At 34.8% G+C, this 22,247-nt stretch overlaps 1 protein-coding gene across 1 annotated transcript; it reads left to right on the top strand.

The window, feature by feature from the left end:
- Positions 1–11,654: 11,654 nt before the first annotated feature.
- Positions 11,655–12,910, top strand: LOC114386106 (MLP-like protein 28). The gene is made up of 2 exons (XM_028346112.1): positions 11,655–11,841; positions 12,618–12,910. The coding sequence occupies exons 1-2, from the start codon at positions 11,655–11,657 to the stop codon at positions 12,908–12,910; spliced, it is 480 nt and encodes a 159-aa protein (XP_028201913.1).
- The last annotated feature ends 9,337 nt before the right edge of the window (positions 12,911–22,247 follow it).

The raw sequence follows: 22,247 nt of genomic DNA, 5'->3' as shown, positions 1-22,247 counted from the left end.
CCAGGTTCAACACCAGCGTCTTTAAGGTAGTCATCCTCTGTAGTGCCAAATTTCTTATTCTTTTGATTGGAATCTTCACTAGCATTTGTGGCAGACTTAGAATCAGATAATCCATTTAAAGCATCACTCCTGCTATGCTCAACTTCATTGAGGTTTTTGTCTGGCCAATTTTGTGGCTTAACAGGCAGGCATGTCTCTATACCAATGCCATTAATTTGATGGTCTAAAGTGGTGTCAGACTCTTCAAGGTTTCCTAGGCCAGGTTCAACACCAAAGTCTTTGAAGTAGTCATCCTTTGTTGGGCTAAATTTCTTATCCTTCTGATAAGAATCTTCACTAGGACTTGTGGTAGCCTTAGAATCTGATACTCCATCTAAAGCTTCACTTCTAATTTGCTCAATTATGGGCTCGACTTTGGGGAGTTTTATCTCCAGCCAATTTTATGGCTTTACAGGTAGTCTTGTCTATGTGCTAATGCCACTGACTTCATGGTCTAAAGTGGTCTCATCCTTTTGAAGCGCATCATTTTCAGAAAATTCTATTTCTTATTTCCTGATCTCCCTATCACCAGGAACTATGGCATCCAAATCATATAAATTTCCTTTATGTGTGGGAACTTCCTCATAGTGAATATAGGACCATACCCGTTTGGAACCATACTTGTACTTAACCCGTTTTAATTAATTATTACTTGCAAGGGCTAATGCAGTTGCCAAGATCCCATAAAAAATAGCCTAAGAGGTTACTTGCAAAGGCTAGCAGATGGGCCTAAAAGAAATGTTATAACTTGGCAAGGATACGACATAAACAATTATTCCTTTTATACAAAAGCACAACATGAGAAAAGTACAATGCAAAACAGCGGGGTCACCCTAAAGGCTGAATCTCAACACTTCGCAAGTGTACATGATGACAATCCCTGTGTAGCTTCCATCCCTTACTTTGGGTTCATTGATGAAATTTGGGAGCTTAACTATGTCAAATTTACTGTTTGTGTTTTCAAATGTAAATGAGTTGACAACAACACCGGTGTGCAGACCGATGATGTATGATTTACGTTGGTAGACCTAAAGAAACTAGCTTACCAGAATGACCCTTTCATCATGACAGAACAAGCTAAACATGTATTATATGTTCAAGACCCTTGTTATGAAAGGTGGTCCGCGGTTCTACACGGGAAAACAATTGATGTTAATGTAGAAGATGATGATTCATACATTCATAGTTATGTTAGTCCTTTGTCCACACAAATGACTCCTAACATCGTCAAAGAAGAAGAAGCTGACAACGTTCATGCTAATCGTAATGATCATGATGAAGGAGAATTAATTAACATCATCTAGTGTAATTTTCTTATTATGTATTTCATTTAACTACATTCATTTACATGACTGATTCACTTTTTTGATAATGTTAACTAACTCAAGTTTTTTTCTTTACAAGCCCATGGTTACTCCACCTGCCTTGCCTCCTCCTTCTCCTTCTCCTCCTCCTCCTCCTCCTTCTCCTCCTCCTCCTCCTCCTACAGTAGCATCACAGTCTCCGTCTACCTTGAAGCAGACACGCAAAGCCACACAACTATGATCCTTGGCCACTAGACCACCTGGGGCAGAGAGACCGGTGGTCCACGTTGATCCTGCGACCTGAAAGGCCGACGGTCCCCACAAGAAGAAATTAATAACATATTTGGGGATTGTCGCTCGTGATAAAGTCGACGTGGCATACGAGACTTGGAAGGAAGTCCCTGTCACTCAAAAGGATTTGATATGGGAGGATATTCAGGTATTTTAGTTTTCATCTTTCATTTTCTTTATTAGCCAAAATTTTTAATTTACTAACAATAAAACCTAATTTATTGTTTATCAGGCTGAATTTGATATCCCTAAAGCATCTGACGGTAAGACAAAGAAGAAAATACTTCAGACTGTCGGGGAGTGGTGGAGACAGTTTAAATCTGATTTGACGAGAAAATGGGCACTTGCAGCCGACAAAGACAGTGTGGATGACACTGTTTGTGAAAAATACGGCATTAGTAAGGAGAAATGGACCCAATTTTGTCAGACCCACAGAAACTCCTCGTGGGAGGTATGTACTTTGTCATTTTAATTGTTTTCCACTAAAAATTTAGTTCTTATAATACATTGTAATAATGAGTTTCATTAATGTTCAATTTTTGCAGGATGTGCGGAAAAAGGCACAGGCCATCCATAAGCAAAACACCGCCCCCCCCACGTGTTGTCTTGTGGGGGTTATGAATATTTAGAACAGAAGTTTATGGCTGAGAAGACAAAGAAAAAACTGGAGGAAGCTGCTCAATTCGGAAGCACTGAGGTCGTGATTGACCCTCCATCTCCCATCAGACGACACGTGAAATGGAAGATGGCCCGCACCAAGAAAACTAGGCAGATGACGTCTGAGGCAACAAAGGAAATTGTTGAGAGTATTTTAAGTCATTTTCAATTAAAAATTGTAATTATCTTTGTTTATTCTGTGAATGACTAAACAAATATATGTGTTTTATACAGGATTCTTTGGAGGAGCAGGCGTCACAGGGTTCCTTTGTCCCCCATGGACGTGAGGATGTCCTCACTGCTACCATTGGGCGACTAGAACACCCTGGTCGTGTGCGTGCTGCTGGAGCTAGTGTGACCATCAAGCAATACTTTGGATCAGCTCCACGAACCTCTCTCACATCTTCCTCCATGGCTCCAGAAGAACTAGAGCAGTTGACTCAACAAATCAGGGACCAGCTAGAGGAGTCGATCACAGAAAAAGTGACTCAACAGTTGATGTTATCCTTCAACTAGATATAGTCCCATTTGCAATCATAGATCTAATCACAGGGACTTCCATTGCCTCCGGAGCCTGAGGTTGGTCCCTCAGCTGCTCGTGTCAACATAAAGGGGAGTTGTGTTGATCCTTCATGGACCGATCTAGACATGGATGACTCAAACAAATGCGGATTGTACATCGAAGAAAATCCTTCCCGCCTGGTTTCCCTAGGAAGACTTTATGAGGGATCCACAGTTGTTCACAACATCCCTTTATTGCATGGACAAGTGAAGGTTGGTGTTGAGGAGGTTAAAGATGCAGAGGCTCCCGTTCCTGTACCCACTAACGAGGTTATTTTAGTGGGTAGGCACTTAACACCTTTCTTGCTTGGTTGACACATCTCGTGAAGCATTTATCAGAACATGTATTTTACTCTCATTATATGCTCCTTTTTTTTAAATTTAATTGTTCATTGTAATTAAATTATGTTAGATAAACAGGCAACTGTGTCTCCAGCAAAACCTACAAATAGGTCGGATCATGAGGTTGATGATCTCCTATATTTGATGGCATTGACCATCCCACATCTTTTTTTGAAGCCTCTCCAGGTTATGTGGGATGTTATCGTGTTCAGGGTGTTTAATGAACACTTCCCGCTGTACATAAAGCACGAAGATCTGTCTGAAATTGCACACGGTGGTCAATGTCTCAGCATATCTGTTATACAGTTGTGGATTCTGTAAGTCAATTTAGATTATTGTCAATTACCTAAGTTATTGTTTTAGATTCATACATAATTAAGTTTGTGTTAACGATAATAGGCATCTAACTGAGACAAGTATACAAGTGGGGAATTTTGATGTGTATGGATTCCTCGAGCCACAGTCCATTCAGAGATCTGGGCAATCGCAATTTGAATCAGAAAGTTACATGAGGAGTTGGATGCAGAGTTCAAAACGGGATGTCTACCTTGGAGCCTACCTGAATGGGTAAGTAAAACTGAACAACTGAATTTAAATAATGTATAATACTACAATAACCCATATTGGTCTCCACTGCAGCGCACACTAGCAAATGGTCGTCATTTTGCCTAAGGAAAATCTTGTTGTCTGGTTTTGTGTGGAAGCAATGACTTCCAAGATTATTTTGATGATGCCAAAGAATCAAGAGTTAAGCAAGCTCCAAAGAATCAGGAGTCAAAAAGTTTCAAGAATCAAGTTTCAAAGAATCAAGATTCAAGAATAATCAAGTTTCAAGATTCAATCAAGTTTCAAGAATCAAGATTCAAGAATAATCAAGATCAAGATTCAAGAATCAAGAGAAGACTCAATCAAGATAAGTACTAAAAACGTTTTTCAAAACATTGAGTAGCACAAGAATTTTTCACAAAATCTTTTACCAAAGAGTTTTACTCTCTGGTAATCGATTACTAGAAGGTGGTAATCGATTACCAGTAGTCAGCATTATTTTCAAAACTGATTTACAAAGTTGTAATCGATTACTATAATCATGTAATCGATTACCAATGTTTTAAAACATTAGATTTCAAATTTCAAGAGTCACAACTAGTGATAAAACATTTTCAAATCATTTTAAACTTGTGTAATAGATTACACAATACTTGTAATCGATTACCAGTGTTTCTAAACGTTTTGATTTTCAAATTTAAACATTAAGAGTCACATCTTTTGATGTGCAATCGATTAGACTATGATGGTAATCGATTACCAGTGACTGATTTCGAAAAATAAATTTCCAAAAGTCACAATTCTTAAAGTGACTTGTTTTTGAAGATTTTTTCAAAAGTCACAACTTTTTAAGTGACTAGTTTTCAAAAGAGTCACAATTTTTAAAAGATGACTAGTTTTAAAGAAATTGCCAAGAGTCACAAACTTTAACTTGAGTCATCAAATAATTATAAATATGTGACCATGGCACGAATTTCAAAAACAACTAAGACTGATTTCTTTCATTCAAAAAAGACTGATTTCTTTCATTCATTTCTCTTCATCTTTCTAAGTGTTTTTGTTCAATACTTTCTCTTTCAAGAAAAGTTCATTGACCAAAAATTTCTGCTATTCTTTTTCTTCATTCACTTTTCTCTCTTCTCAAAAGATTCAAAGGACTAACCGCCTAAGAATTCTTTTGTTTCTTCTCTTCTCCCTCTTGACAAAAGATTTCAAAGGACTAATTACCAGAGATATCTTCTGTTTCTTACAAAAGATTTCAAAGGACTAACCGCCTGAGATATCTTTTGTATCCCCCTCACAAGGAATTCAAGGGACTAATCGCCTAAAAATTCTTTGTCCTAACACATTGGAGGGTACATCCTTTGTGGCACAAATGGAGGGTACATCTACTTGGATTGTTATACTGAGAACACGAAAGGGTACATATCTTGTGGATCAGTTCAAGTGGAGGGTACATCCACTTGGTTGTTCAAAGAGAACAAGAGAGGGTACATCCCTTGTGGATCTTTGCTTGTAAAGGATTTTACAAGGTTATTAGAAATCTCAAGAACCGGTGGTTGCTTGGGGACTGGATGTAGGCACGGGTTGTGACCGAACAGTATAAATCTTGTGTTTGTCTTCTTCTTCCTTACACTCTTTAATTTCCGTTGTGTACTTTTAATTGCCGTTTTTACTTTTGGTTAAGTTATTGTTTCTGTTCTTTACTTTTTTAACTTAGTAGTAAAAGCCTAGTTGAATCTAGTAACATTAAGAAGGATAATTCTTAATTAGTCAAGACACATTAATAATTAATTCAACCCCCCCTCTTCTTAATTATTTCGAGGCCACTTGATCCAACATTTTGTTCCTTGCATAACAGGCCAAACAACTACCTTAAAGGAATAATTAACAGGTCAGTATTATTTTTCAATACATTTGCATTAGCATTACTCAACAACATCAATATTTTAATGTTCCTTGTATTTAACAGTGCTTTGAAAGGACTTGATGATACTCCACAACCTAAATCGAAGGTTGGTGCTAGGTGGATTGTTGTAAAGGTACATGATTTAAATAAAACTTCTACTTATATATATTTTATGTGTGTGTACACTAATTGTAGTTAACGTTTAATATCCAAATTTCATTATGTATTTAGTGTAATAAACAAAAAGGAAGTACTGAGTGTGGCTATTACGTCATACATTGGATGTCCACTATAATCTTAAGAAGTGTCAGGAATAATTGGGAAACGGGTAATTGTTTATTTCAAACCAAGTTGATTTTCTTATCATTGATATTACATTATTAACTTATGTTTTATTTGATCATGCAATATTTTAAAGATGTTAGACCATTGGAAGCAAAGAGATTGAAGGCGCTTCGCATCCAGTGGGCACAATATTATCTCAAAGTTAGAAATCAAACTTAGGATGTTAGGGAACTTAGGATGTTAGGGAACTATGTAATTTTAGGTTACTTAATTAGTTTACTAGCTTGCTTTACATTTTTTACAATTGTTATTTCATTTTAACATTGAATATTTTTTATTGATAGTTGTTAATAAATTATTTATTCATAGTTATCAATTGATTTTTTACAATTGATAGTTTACTATCTAGCTTTCTGCTAAAAACTGTTTGAAAGCAGAATGCAAATGATATATGTTGTGTTGTGTGGTCTGATTTGAAATTTACAGGTTAAATTTTGGGTTTTTTGTAAAAATAGAAAGTGTATTTAAAAAAAAATCCTAATAACAACATCGATTTTTGATTGAAACCGATGTTAACGTTTGGAAGTTAACATCGAATTTTATACAAAACCGATGTTAACGTATAAGTTAACATCGGTTTTTATAGAAACCGATGTGAACTGTCAACATTCATACATTTTTTTGTGTAATTCTTATTATATAACATCGGTTATTTAAATAACCGATGTTGTCAATTTTACGTTAAAAACATATTTTCTAATAGTGTTAGTATATTGGATAATAATTGTATAGCATTCCTTCCCAGCCAAACAAGTTATAGGAATGTATAGCAATCCAATATTATTTAATCTTGATTTATGTTCACAGAATTGCTACTGGTTCAGAGGCTGCTACATCTTCAAATTCACACCCACCTCGCCTTCCAACATTTCATGCAAGGTATTTTACGTGTTCTTTATTGTGCTGAATATTTATCTCCTTGAATGTGCGCTAATATGCAAATTCATTTTAGTGCTCTTGGTCCATGGCATGGAGTGATTGCATATGATGCTTGTGTGCGTCTTTGCCTTCATGCTTGGGCAATGGAGTGCATGGAAGCTCCCATGTTTTTGGAAAATGAATGTGCTTTACTGAGGGGATGTATTTGGGTAAGTTAAGGCTCTTCCTCCACTGCTCTTTCTTCCCAATCCTTCCTTGAGTCTTGATGTATTTGGTTGTGGTAAAGATGCTATTGCTTTACGCTGTTGTGTATAATCCATGAGTATAAACAAGTGTTGCTAACTGTACATGGTCCGATTCCATGAGTAAATAGTATCTTGTAGAGAATTTAAAAATAGGTATTTACTATGCCATGCCGAGTCTGGCCAAAACATTTTTTCCTTATAAAAAAACTATATTTTGCTGCAACCGTGAAACAAGTAAACATTGAGCTTGCACGATTCCATTCAGAAAAATTGCTGGTTCAGGAACAACCAGGATAATAAAAACCATATTTGAGCCAATGGTCACTTTTCTTTTCCAAAGTTTTCCATAACTTCTCTTGGCAGTTGGCACTCGATCTTATTCTTTCCCCAAGTCCATACATAATATTGATAGTTGATTTCTCATCGTGAGTGAGTTGCTCACTTTATAGGATACAGACCCCTTAATCCTTATCAAACTAAATTAGTAATTGATTCACTTTTTTTTAATCCCGTTTTTATTAATTATTTAATTAACTTTACAATTTAAATAAAATATAATTGATCATTTATTTATCTAATTTATTTTTTAGTTTTAAAAAAACTATATTATTCTAAAAAAAATCTAATTAAACTTTTACTCTTAAAAAATTGTAAATTTTTAATTTTATTTTCTTCTTTTTTTTAATTCTTATAAATATTATAATTTTTCTACTTTATAATTATGTTATTAAAATTAAAATTAATAATTAAATGAAAAGAAGGTAAGTTTTTAAGCAATTAAAAATTCCATCAGTACGTGCGTAAAAGGGGAAAAGAAAAGAAAAAGTAACAAGAAAATTGCTTTTGTATATGCTTATTAACATTTTAATGTTTTTTGGGTATATTTACAGGAGCCACCTAGCTACTATCGAAAGATCCGCAAACTTTTTTCAATAACCAAAAAGGAAGAGGTTAGTTTTTTCAATAATAATTATAATATTAGTTTGCCTTTTTAAATTCATTGATCAAACTTTATATATAATTAAAAGCAACAATTATAATTACAATGTACTCGTTTGAGTCTAACTAGAAGCAAACTTCATTTTACAGTACATGATTGGGTTAATCTTATGAAAAGACAATCATGTCCTTCCGTTGAAATTCAATTTGTATTACTTGTTTTTATTTAACCATATTTGTATTAGTATATCGATTTTAAAACTATTCACTTTTTGTTTTTATTTCAAAACTGTTGATTCTTCTTTGGTAGATTTACAAAGACGTTCTCACTTTCCAAAACCAGGGTCATTTCCATCTGACTTCTTGTTTGGAGAAGGAACATCTGCTTTACAGGAACCCAAAAGTTTTAGGCTAACATAATATCTTAGTATTAAGGTAGTTTATTATTAACAAGTTATTACGTAATATCTTAATATAGGTTGAAGGAGCAGCTAGTGAAGGAGGAAGAGGACCAAGTGTATGGGATGATAGAGTTAACCGTAATAAAGGTTCACTATAACATATAAATGCTTTTTAAGATATAATTAATGGAAATATATTAAACGCATAATATATGTTACTTTATTTTATCATCATTTTTTTCTAACAATCTTTAGTTACTTTTCTTTCTTCTTTAATAACCAGGAGCGTTTATAGACGGTGATAAGTTTCCTACGATGATTCAGCATTATAGGCGATACAAGGTGAGTGGGAACGAGTTACACGAATATAAGATATAAGATTGTGTACAAACACGTGTTTGATATTGTGTTTTATTTTTATATTACTTGATTTATTTTTAATGATTTTGTAGGAAGACGTTCAACATTTGAAGAATCTTGGAATAAATTCTTACAGAATGTCCATTTCATGGAGTGGACTTTTACCTGGTAAAAATTTCAAAATCATGTAATTTAATATATATACCAAATTTTTTGCTAATATATTCTCATATTTTTTTCCGTTGGAGTAAGTTAGCAGCTTATACCAAATTTTTTGAACCAAAAACTCAATCATTTTTTGTTTGTTAGTACTTTAGGACATATAGTAATTTAATCTTTAATTAAAGAAACATAAAATTCATTTATATCTCCACTCTCGTGTCACCACCATTAATTTCATGAGCATAGGTTTTTAATTTGTTTAGCATTATATATTTAGGCATTACACCCTTCGAGACGAACTTGCACTTTGACTATCCTCTTGCTATTCAGAAAAACACTGGGGGCTTCTTGAATAGCTCCATTGTGGAAGTAACTTTCTACACAATCTCTTGTAGAAAATTTGTTTTCATGGAATTAGTCCACACCAAATGATATAGAATTTCATATCATGCTAATTATGATTATTAAAAAAAATTATTTTTTCAATAATTATTACAAAGATTATTGCGAAGTCCTTTTTAAAATATATGGAGATCGAGTCAAGCATTGGACTCACGTCTTAGAAAGTAATCTTTCTAAGACAATTCTTATTTGGACCGTCTTAGAAAACCTTTCTAAGACGGTTATTAACTGATAACCGTCAAAGTGAAGTTTTTAAGACGGTTCAAGATAAGAACCGTCTTACTTTCTAAGATGGTTGTCAATTAACAATCGTCTTAGAAAGTACCTTTTAAAAGTTTCAACTTTCAATGACATTCTATATAAAGACGGTTCGCAATCATTATTAAATGTCTTTGTAAATCATCGTTAAATGTCTCTATAAATCGTCGTTAAATGTCTTTGTAAACCGTCGTTAAATGTTTGTTTTGCAGTAGTACCACTATTCCTTTTCTCCTTCTTTGCATTTTTCTCTACTTTGAAGGTTGTTGGGATCATTTCTCCCTTCAACATGCATGGCCATTTATAGAAAATAGCCTAGGAGAGCGGAAAAATTTGCCCAGGCGAGTTGCTTGCTTAGGATTGAAGTAAAATCTTTAGTCTAGCAAAACTGGTTGCTAGCCCAGGCGAATTTGGGGTTAGAAATCTTTGTGAAAAGATCATTTTGCCCTTCCTTTTGACCTTATTTCTGGATCTAACAAACAATCATCAAAACCTACAAAATTATGAATGAATCTTTCATATTTAAACAACAACGTTAGTAAATGTACAATATATGTAAAACAACTAGATTTGAGGGTAGTTTATAAGAAAGTTGTTATAATTAAAAGATAAGTGGTAACAATTTAATCCTGAAAATAACTGAAATTTGGCACCTATTAGAACCATTCGTACGTGTGAAAAAGAGTTAGCTATATCCGTTGGGGAGATTTTGTTGTTGTTGGAAAATGATATACTTAGGAGGGTGAGTTCCATGCCAGAACTGTGTCTCACTAAAGCCACTTGGGAATCTCGCTTAGTGTTGAGAACTACTTCTCAAGAGGATTAATGATCCTTTTTGTTTATATGGGATGAATTGTTGTTGATGGTGAAACTTGGATACTTGAGATTGACCATGAGTGAGATGGTGGGTACGGATGTGTCATACGTAAAACTCTCAAGGAATCTAAGTGTTGTTGTTGTGAGTAGGCACATAAGTTGAGGGTGCTAAAAAGGCCCTCAATTTAGTGTTGGAGGTTGTTGTGGTGGCTAACAATGAATGAGCCTATATAATGGATGGGTGGGTGAATCCCTAGATAGGTTAATGTCTTTGCAATCCTTATCGAGGTAAGCCACTACTCATATTCATCCATTTTTGCTAAAACCATATTTCTTCCGTAGGTTTAATTCGAATCTCCTTGAATGGTTAGATCATATTGTGCGACTATGTTAAGAAATGTACTTGGGTTAATCACTCAAAAGATGAAATCTCCATGAAGTCGAGTTTGTCTTTGGTGTTGATGATTGATGGATAAATCATGGTGATGATGATTGAGTGATGATAATGATGATGATGGTGTATGATGATTGAATTTTGATATGATGATTGATGAACTAATGATTGTTATGATATTCTTTGTTGTGTGGATTCTGAGACTTATGCTTTATGTATGATTTATGCATGCATGCTATATTAAATATGTGATGATAGTAGATCATGCTTTAACATGTCAACTTTTATCCTGTTTTAGTATGTTTACTTTTTGTAAACTTACTCTTGCATTGTTACACGCGTCATTTGTGTTTGTGATGATCCCATATCTGACATGTGCAGGGAGTGATGGATAAGAGGTGGTCTCCTATTGTTGGAGATTTTGTGGATATGCTTATCTAGACGTGAAGACACATTATTTATTTTAACCTTTGACTTTCAAAACGAGAAAAATTTGTTTGTATTTTTATAAATAAATTAAAATAAATATTTTTACTTAAGTTAATTTCTGATTTCATGTAATGACAATAATTATTATAAAAATACTACAATAAAATATATTACATTTTATAGTAATAAAAAAATTATTTAAATCTTAAAATACTTAGTTGTAGAATCCCATAATTCATTCAATTGGGTGACAGGTGTAGGAGTACTCGAGAAGGTAAGATCAATATTTTCTATTTAGGGTGTGACATGATTGCATGCTTCTCATCTCTCTTTAGATTGTCCCGTTTCTTTCCACTGTTATTTTGTTTCTAGATCATGTCACTTGCTGGAATAATTAGCATTGAAGTCGGGGTCCTCGCAACCGCAGAGAAGTGGTTCAATATCTTTTCAAAGCAACTCCACCATATTCAGAACATTGCTGAAAGAATTCATGGCGCTAAGCTCCATCAAGGTGATGATTGGCATATCAATGATTCGGTCAAACACTGGACTTATACCATAGGTAATATGCTTCAATAGTTCTGCATATATAGATTTTTTTTATATGTTTCTCATAAACGCACATAACACTAATTAAATGAAACAACTTATATAAATTAGCATACATAAGTAAATTTTAATTTATGAAAGAAGGTTTGGACATTGTTTGGATAAAACTAATTCTCAATAAATATTACTTTTTTCGTTCTATAATAATCATTAAAAAAATTAAAATAATTATCATTTTATTCTTTTTCATATAACATTAAATAATTTTTTATTTATATATTTATATTAATATTAATGATAAATAAAAAAATAGAAATAAATTACTGATGAGGTTAATTTTATAAAATATTTGTTTTCATTTATCTATTTATTAATTTTCTTAGTCCGTATAAAATAACTTACATGTCAATTATGTCCATCATAATAAGATGTAGAAAGTAATAGGTAAAGAAAACAAGAACATAAAATTAATTAAATTTCTCTTATCAATTAAAATTAGTTGATGCAAGAATTAAATGTTTTTTTAAATTAGATAAAAAGTTTCTGTAAAATAACCTATGTATTTCCTAAAAAAAATTAACTTATGTATAAATTAATTTAAACCCTAAATTATCAACCTTAAACTCTAAATTTAGAGACGAATATCCCAAAAAATTACATATTATTATTGAGCATACATGTGTTTCTCATTAAATTAGAAAATGGGTCAATAATAATTATTTTTCTAAATTTCTTATGTAGTGTTTATGATGTGATATTGATCTTGGCTAATTTCTTGTGAAACAGCAGACGGTAAGTCAGTAACATGTCAGGAAATTATTGAGTCTATTGATGAGCAGAACAAAACTATGGTATTCAAGCTCTTTGGTGAAGATATCGATAAGCAGTTTAAGGTCTTTAACCTCATCTTTCAAGCAATTGATAAGAAGGATGGCAGTGCTGCAATTAAATGGAGTGTTGAATATGAGAGGGTCACTGAAGATGTTCATCCCCCATTCGGCTACATTGAATTCTGCAACCAATCTGTTAAAGATGTTGATGCTTATCTTGTCAAGCCAGAAGAGATCGTCAAAAAGCTATAAAGAAAATAATACTAATAAAAAGTAAAAACTACTACTAAAATATGCAATTTTCAATAAATTAAAATCAGTAGTGTGTCTAGAGTGTGCTTGTTAATGTTTCTTACGATGGGTATATCCCTTGTAACAATTCTTTCGGCATTAGGCACGTCTTCATGTCATGCTTTGCCCATGGATGCATTAAACAGGACTCTCCCTTGTCACCCTCAAGGCGAATCATATTCGCTTCACACAGTGTTTTCAAAATGAACCTTCTAGAGGTTGACACGTCTCCCATCCGTTTCAACCCCCGAGACTCTCATTCCTCCACTGCATTAACAGTCGAGCCTCCATGACTGGCAAGTGGATTAGCCCTTACATTCGGACTGTCCTCTTGAAACGTTAATCATCCCGTGTCAATCAAGCTTTGTACCTTGTGCTTGAAGGCCACGCACTGCTCTATGGAATGCCTCGAAGCACCTCCGTGATAGGCGCAGGTTGCGGCACTTCTAAAAAAAAAGGCTTTCTACATTGCTCCATTAACATCGGTTATTTCAAAAACCGATGTTAAAGAAAGCGCGGTGACATTTTTGTAATTAAATGGAGTTACTTAACATCGGTTTTAGCAAAATCGATGTTAACTACTTCACGTTAACATCAGTTATTTAAAAAATCGATGTTAACATGATGTTAAGATGAATATGGTAACATCGGTTTTGGCAAAACCGATGTTAATTTCATAGAGTTAACATTGGTTTTGAGAAAGTCGATATTAAGGAGTTAATCTTAACATCAGTTTTTTAAAACCGATGTAATCTATTTGATGTTAACATCGGTTTTTCCAAAATCGATGTTAACTATATTCAGGTAACATCGGTTATCCTTAAAAAACCGATGTTGTTATGTTTATAAGTTAAAACTTGACATTTCACAACTCGCGCGCTCGAAAATCTTGCCCTCCCTCTTCTCTTTGTTCTCCTGCCTGAAATTGCTCTTCTCTTTCTCCTCCCGCCTGAAATCTGTCGGAAACCGCTCCCTCGACACCCACATTGTCCCACATTGTTTTCAATACTGCCGGAAACCCCTCGCTCAAACCCACAGAACCCCTACACTGCTCTTGGAAGTGTGGCTCGAAGAAAACCCTACATACACTCTTGGTACTAGGGTGCTGAAACACTTGTGGGTGCTCAAAGCTCAAAGCTTTCTCCGTGAGGTACGTAGGTCAACTTCGTGTATGCTAATTTTCCGTGGGTGTTCATGTTTTATTGATGATTATAATAATAATACGTCTTTAGTTGCAGTATTGCTGATTGAGGTACGAGGAAAGCTTCAAGTTTCGTGCCATTTTGTTAGATCTCACTGCCATTGTCACTGTTTGGGTTCGAGGTAAGCTTGGTCTCTTTTTCATTTGTAGTTTAGTTAGGAAACATGTTGAAGTTTGTCTCTATTAAATCTATAGACTGCTTGGAGCACCAATAGAGATAACTAGTGATAAGGATCCTGTTATTGTGAGTAATTTAGCTCACTATCTCATTATTTTGTAGAAGCAAGCTTCATGATGAATCAAGATTGATTCAAAGAGTTTTGATGATAACAAAGATGATGACAAAAAACTCAAAAGTCAAGAACACTTCATGATAACAAAGATGATGATCTCAAGAATCAAAGAATGAGTTCAAGATTGAATCAAGTACACTTCAAGGATCAAGAGGAAAGTTGAATTCAAGAATCAAGAATCAAGTTTCAAGATTCAAGTTCCAAGAATCAAGATCAAGATTCAAGATTCAAGATTCAAGAATCAAGAATCAAGAGAAGACTTAATCAAGATAAGTATTAAAAAGTTTTTTCAAAAACTGAGTAGCACATGAATTTTTCTCAAAACTTTTTACCAAAGAGTTTTTACTCTCTGGTAATCAATTACCAGATTGTTGTAATCGATTACCAGTAGCAAAATGGTTTTCAAAAATCCTTCAACTGAATTTACAACGTTCCAATTGATTTCAAAATGTTGTAATTGATTACAATGATTTGGTAATCGATTACCAGTGTGTTTGAACGTTGGAATTCAAATTTAATTGTGAAGAGTCACATCCTTTCACAAAAAGCTTTGTGTAATCGATTACACTGATTTGGTAATCGATTACCAGTGATAGTTTCTGAACAAAATCAAAAGATGCAACTCTTCCAATAGTTTTCAACTTTTTCAAATGGTTTTTTAAGTTTTTCTAAAGGTTATAACTGTTCTAATGGTTCTCTTGACCAGACATGAAGAGTCTATAAAAGCAAGGCTTTGATTTGTATTTGAATGTATCTTTTCAAAATTCATTCTTTAGATAACAAACTTTTGCCAATTGATTTCTAAGTCTCTTTGAACTTCTTCTTCTTCTTCCTTTTAAGCTTTCCAAAGTTTTCTAGTTTTCCAAACCTTGAAAACTTGTGTTATTCATCTTTTTCATTCCCTTCTCCCTTTGCCAAAAAGAATTCGCCAAGGACTAACCGCCTGAATTCTTTTTGTGTCTCTCTTCTCCCTTTTCCAAAAGAACAAAGGACTAACCGCTTGAATTCTTTTGTGTCTCCCTTCTCCCTTGTCAAAGAATTCAAAACGACACAGTCTGAGAATTCTTTTGATTCTTCCCTTTCCCATATACAAAATATTTCAAAGGACTAACCACCTGAGAATTCTTTTGTATCCTCATTCACAAAGTTTCAAAGGTTTAACCGCCTAAGAAATTTGTCTTAACACATTGGAGGGTACATCCTTTGTGGTACAAGTAGAGGGTACATCTACTTGGGTTGTTGACTGAGAACAAGAGAGGGTACATCTCTTGTGGATCAGTTCTAGTGGAGGGTACATCCACAAGGTTGTTCAAAGAGAACAAGGGAGGGTACATCTCTTGTGAATCTTTGCTTGTAAAAGGATGTTTACAAGGTTGAAAAGAAATCTCAAGGACCGCAGGTCGCTTGGGGACTAGATGTAGACACGGGTTGTTGCCGAACCAGTATAAAAACTCTTGTGTGTTTGTCTCCTTCTTCCCTACTCTTTTAATTTCCGTTGTGTACTTTAATTCCCGCTTTTACTTTTGATTAAGTTTCTTTTCTATTCTTCATTTACTTAACAACATAGTAAAAGCCTTAGAAGAGTAAATTTTAATGAGTAAAGATTTAGGAATAATTAATTCAACCCCCCCTTCTTAATTATTCTAAGGCCACTTGATCCAACATATTTTGCATTAAGCAGGTTCATAACAAGTTACTGACACTTCTTGCAATTATTTTGGAGTTTGGGGCACTTGTTTGGCATGTCACAAATTTTCCAAATGCCTTGCATATAAATTTGTTTGATATATAACTTATAGTGTGCTGTATGCACGCATTAAGTTACCATAGCATAAATATGATATGGCATAAGCAGGAGTAAGCCTATTTGGTACCCTATACACTATCGGCAACAAACTATTTATCAAGATTCCCCTATATCTTTTAGTTGTAACCAATTTTTGTTAAGTTGCCAAATTTTTAAATTTGCTTACCAATACAAAATTCTGCAATAGCTTTTTCAAATTAAAAAACACTACAAGAAAAAACGCTTTCAACATAGCTACTTTAACATCGATTTTTTATAAAACCGATGTTAATGAAAGAGCGATAGCATTTTTGTAAATGAACTGATTTTTCTAACATTAATATTTTCAAAAACTGATGTTAACATGATGATGTTAATATCGATTTTTCAAAAACCGATGTTTATGTGGCGATGTTTGTAACGACCCGCCTCGTCGCTACGATATCACTACTCTAAGCAGCGTAAATTTCAACTTTTAAAAGGAAAACTCCATTAATTTTCTTATGAAAAATAAAGGTAAATTTTTCTGTGATATACATTCTCCAAACAACACAAAATTACTTAAATGAATATATATATATATATATATATATATAGTAACTCAGTACATATCATTCACATAATGGAAAGTAAATTAGTTCATACATATAATTAAATCTGTTATTTACATCCTCAATTCAAAAAAAAAAAAAGAATTATAGAACCAACTATGGAGGAGTTGATTAACAAAACACAACACTCTCCAAAAATAATCTCAACATCATCACATCGGCTTGGCGGCTCCACAAAAGAATCTTACTTTTCGTACTCTACTACTATCATTCTGCTCCTCGAACAAGGTTCGCGATCATCACAGGTTCCAACCACATGGTACAAAAATTGTGAGGGGTGAGTTTATTATAAGAGAAATTAATACAAAAATCAAATAACCACAATTAGTAAGAAAGCATTAACAAATATCATAAGCTTACAAATAAACATTCATTAGTCCAACACACACTCAACAAATAGTCATCATCCGTCCATAGTTCCAATCAATCTTGCTCAGTATGATGCATGCACCTGACCTCAACTCTCAAATGCAATGTGGTACCATCCCCAAGAAAATAGCCTAAGCGTGTCCACATGACACTCTCACTTAGGAAAACTAGGTAGTAAGTGTCGAGGTCATCCTGTCGTGCACAGGCAACTGCCCCCCCCCCCATGGTGATCAGTCTGAGTCTCAAGGAAGTTTCAAACCGAGTGACATGCCCCCAAGTACAAGTATTACTCCTCATGAGAAACTACAAGTACTTACTGACTAAGTTTATACAATTTTCATGTCATATGAAGTATGAAACATGGACACCATCAATGCACTAACCGTGGATAATTAAAGATTCTAAGTCATCCCCCTCCAGAAATGCTTAAAACTCTTTAACCACTCTATTTCCCCCACCAGGGATATCCAACAAGGTCACTGCACCCCCCATGTACATACACATCATACAACGTATGAAACATGGGCACCATCAATGCACTAACCGTGGATAATTAAAGATTCTAAGCCATCCCCCTCCAAAGATGCTTAGAACTCTTTAACCACTCTTTTTCCCCTACCAGGGATATCCAACAAGGTCACTGCACCCCCTATGTACATACACAACATACAACGTATGAAACATGGGCAACATCAATGCATTGACCGTGGATAATTAAAGATTCTAAGTTACCCCCTTCCAGAGATGCTTAAAACTCTTTAACCACTCTATTTTCCCCACCAGGAATATCCAACAAGGTCACTGCACCTCCCATGTGCATACACAACATACATCATAACAATGACATTTTCAACATCATTATCTACATCAACATTGTCTCATCTTATTTCAATGACATTATCAACAACAACAACATCATATCATATTAACATAATCATCAATGACAGCATCAACTCATATCAACATAATCATCCATGACAACATCATCCCACATCAATTAATATCCTCAATAATAGTATCATTAGTAAGTCGCATTCCGCATGTACATACATATATAGTTAATGCCTAAGATTCACACTCCCTAGGTCTTCAGACCACACAAGTCTAATAGAAACAATAATGTTATTCATCAATAATAGATATATCGCATCCCATTAGTCAAAAACACTGTTTTCTTGAAAACTAACATGCAACAAGGACAGGCATACATCCCCATAGTTAGGTTCCCTTACCTCAACTATGGTATTAAAAACTGTAAATGATAATAAACTCCCCTCACCTATTGTGAGCTCCCCATCAGTTCCTCTTTGCATCGCTCAAAGGTCCCTCTTGTTCAAGCTCGTCAGTCCAAACACATGGTTCTATATACCAAATTGAAGGAAATTTAGTATAGATTTCAAAAACAAGGTTAATAACAATATTTGAAGTCAAATACCTCTGTCAAAACATAATGGGCTAAGGGGTGTTTCGGATTCTACTAAAAGGAGACATCATTTTGAAATTCTGCTCACGCCAACGTGACTGGGGTTCAGCAAAGGTCACAAAAATAACATCAAGGTTATTAAAAGATAACTTTTACAATGTCTCAGTTTCAAGGGTTTTTCAAAGGAAGTGTAAAAACACCCTATTACAATACCCATGTAACACCCTGAAATATTACTATTTATAAATCGATGTTTAATTGTATTTATTGTGTTATTTAACTATATGGTTGACTTGAATGAGTGGAAGTATGGCTTGAATTAGTCATGTGTGAATTTCTTGATGTGGATGTTGAGTTATGTGGGGGTTTTGTTGAGCTAATTTGAAATTATGAGATTTTAAATTTTACCTAAACCTATTCTAGTAAAATCAAGATCTCAGATTCGTTAACCGTTGGATCATCTTCAAATATTTTTTGGAGCTTCCTAAGACATTTTTTCACAGTCTGACCGTTGAGATTTTGAAAATAACAAGTTTTTATGTGTCACTAAGTGCGAAGGGCGCGCTAAGCGCAATTCCAACCCAAGAGGGAATTGCGCTGAGCGAGAATTGGCCCGCTGAGCGAGCCATAGTGCAAAGAAAGTTGCGCTAAGCGAGAATTTGCATGCTAAGCAAGAAAAGTGGACTCCCTCTTAGCGAGACGAGCTCACTAAGCGAGATTTACAGATTATAAATACGTTCCTCATCGTGAAAAACACGATTTTTCAGTCTCCTCTTCTCCAAAATGCCACCCAAACCCTAACACCTCCTTCTCCACCACCAGGAACTGAAGGAGAGCTCACAATAGGTGAGGGGAGTTTATTATAGTTTACAACTTTTAATGTCATAGTTGGGGTCAGGGAACCTAACTATGGGGATGTATGCTTGTCCCTGTTGCATGCTGGTTTTCAAGAAAACAATGTTTTTGACTAATGGGATGCGATATACTATTATTGATTAATAACATTACTATTAGACTTGTGTGGTCTGAAGACCTGAGAAGTGTGAATCTCAGGCATGAACTATAGATGTATGTATATGCGGAATGTGACTTACTGTTGATGTTGCTATTGATGACATTAATTGATATAAGGTGAGGTTGATGTTTGTGATGATATTGACATGAAATGATGTTGTTATTGATGATTATGTCAATATGAGTTGATGTTGTTATTGATGATTATGTCAATATGAGTTGATGTTGTTATTGATGATTATGTTAATATGAGATGATGTTGTTGTTGTTGATAATGTCATTGAGATGAGATGATGTTGATGTTGAGAGTGATATTGAGATGAAATGTTGATAATGTTGAAAATACACTATGATGATGCATGTTATGTATGTACATGGGGGGTGCATTGACCTTGTTGGATGTCCCTGGTGGGGGAAATAGAGTGGTTAAAGAGTTTTAAGCATCTCTGGAGGGGGATGGCTTAGAATCTTTAATTATCCACGGTCAGTGCATTGATGATGCTCATGTTTCATACATTGTGTGATGTGTATGTTCATGGGGGGGTGCAGTGACCTTGTTGGATGTCTTTGGTGGGGGAAATAGAGTGGTTAAAGAGTTTTAAGCATCTCTAGAGGGAGATGGCTTAGAATCTTTAATTATCCACGATTAGTGCATTTGATGGTGCCCATGTTTCATACGTTGTGTGATGTGTGTGTTCATGGGGGGGTGCAATGACCTTGTTAGATGTCCCTGGTAGGGGAAATAGAGTGGTTAAAGAGTTTTAAGCATCTCTGGAGGGGGATGGTTTAGAATATTTAATTATCCACGGTCAGTGCATTTGATGGTGCCCATGTTTCATACGTTGTATATTGTGTATGTTCATGGGGGGTGTAGTGACCTTAATAGAGTGGTTAAAGAGTTTTAAGCATTTTTGGAGGGGGGATGGCTTAGAATCTTTCATTATCCACGGTCAGTACATTTGATGGTGCCCATATTTCATACTTCATATGACATGAAAATAGTATAAACTTTGTCAGTAAGTACTTGTAGTTTCTCTTGAGGAGGAATACTTGTACTAGGGGGCATGTCACTCAGTTTGGAACTCCCTTGAGACTCAGGTTGATCACCATGAGGGAGGGAGTTGCATGTGCATGACAGAGTGACCTTGATACTTACTGCCAAGTTTTCCTAAGTGAGAGTGTCGTGTACACGCTTAGGCTATTTCCTTGGAGATGGTACCACATTGCATATGAGAGTTGAGGTCAAGTGCATGCATCATAATAATTTCTTTTATAATAAACTCACCCCTCATAATTTTTGTACCGTGTGGTTGGTACATGTGATGATCGTGAACCTTTGTTCGTGGGAGTAGAATGACAGCAATAGTGGACGAAAAGTGAGATTCTTTTGTGGAGCCACCGAGCCGATGCGATGACGTTAGGATTATTTTGGGAGAGAGTTGTATTTTTTTATCAACTCCTCCATAGCTGGTTTCGTAATTCTTTTGTTGATTTGAAGATATAAATCACAAATTTAATTATATGTATAAACAAATTTATTTTCCATTATGTGAATGTTGTGTACTAGGTTACTATACCTATATGTGTGTGTGTGTGTGTGTGTGTGTGTGTGTGTGTGTGTGTGTATTTACTTAAGTAATGATGCATTATTTGGTGAATGTATATCGAAAAAAAAAATTACTTTCATTTTTCATAAGCAAATTAACAGAGTTTTCATTTAAAAAAAATTAAAATTTCTTGCAGTTTAGAGTGATGATATCGTAGCGACGAGGCGGGTTGTTACAACCCAAAACACAAGAGATACTAAGAGAAACTCAAACTAACTAGGAGAAAGGCATAGAAGTCAAGATTATCTCGGAGAAGGTACAAAATGAAGGATTGGGAAAATTTTCTCCACCGATTACAACGTTTTTCTTGGTGTGGAGGTTCAACGGTAGCTCGTGGTGGCCATCAGTGGTCATGGGTGGTGGAGAAGGAGGTGTTAGGATTTGGGTGGCATTTGGAGAGGAAGAGAGGGGAAAAATCGTGTTTTTCATGCTAAAAAACGTATTTATAATCTGCAGATCTCGCTTAGAGAGCTCGTCTCACTAAGTGGAAGTCCACTTTTCGTGCTTAGTGCGACAATTCACACTGAGCACAACTCCCTATATGCTAATTCTCGCTCAGGGGGCTAATGCTCGCTCAGCGCAATTCCCTCTTGGGTTGGAATTGCGCTTAGCGCGCCCCTCGCGCTTAGAGAGACATAAAAAGTTGTTATTTTCAAAATCCCAACGGTCAGTCGTTGAAAAATTTTCTTAGGAAGATCCAGCAAAAATTTGAAGATGATCCAACGGTTAATGAATATGGGATCGCAATTTTACTTAAATAGGTTTAGGTAAAATTTGAAATCTCATAATTTCAACTTAGCTCAATAAAACTTTACATAACTCAACATCCATATCAAGAAATTCACACATGAATAATTCAAGACATACCTCAACTCATTCAAGTCAACCATGTAGTCAAATATATACAATTAAACATCGATTTATAATTAGTAATATTTCAGGGTGTTACAAAAGGCATTTGGAAAATAGGGAGTATGACATGGCAAATTTAGAA

Source organism: Glycine soja, chromosome 15 (genome assembly GCF_004193775.1).
Source record: "Glycine soja cultivar W05 chromosome 15, ASM419377v2, whole genome shotgun sequence".
In the NCBI taxonomy this organism is placed as follows: domain Eukaryota; kingdom Viridiplantae; phylum Streptophyta; class Magnoliopsida; order Fabales; family Fabaceae; genus Glycine; species Glycine soja.
Note: the sequence above shows the minus strand (reverse complement) of the source record. Positions and strands in the feature narration are given on the sequence as shown.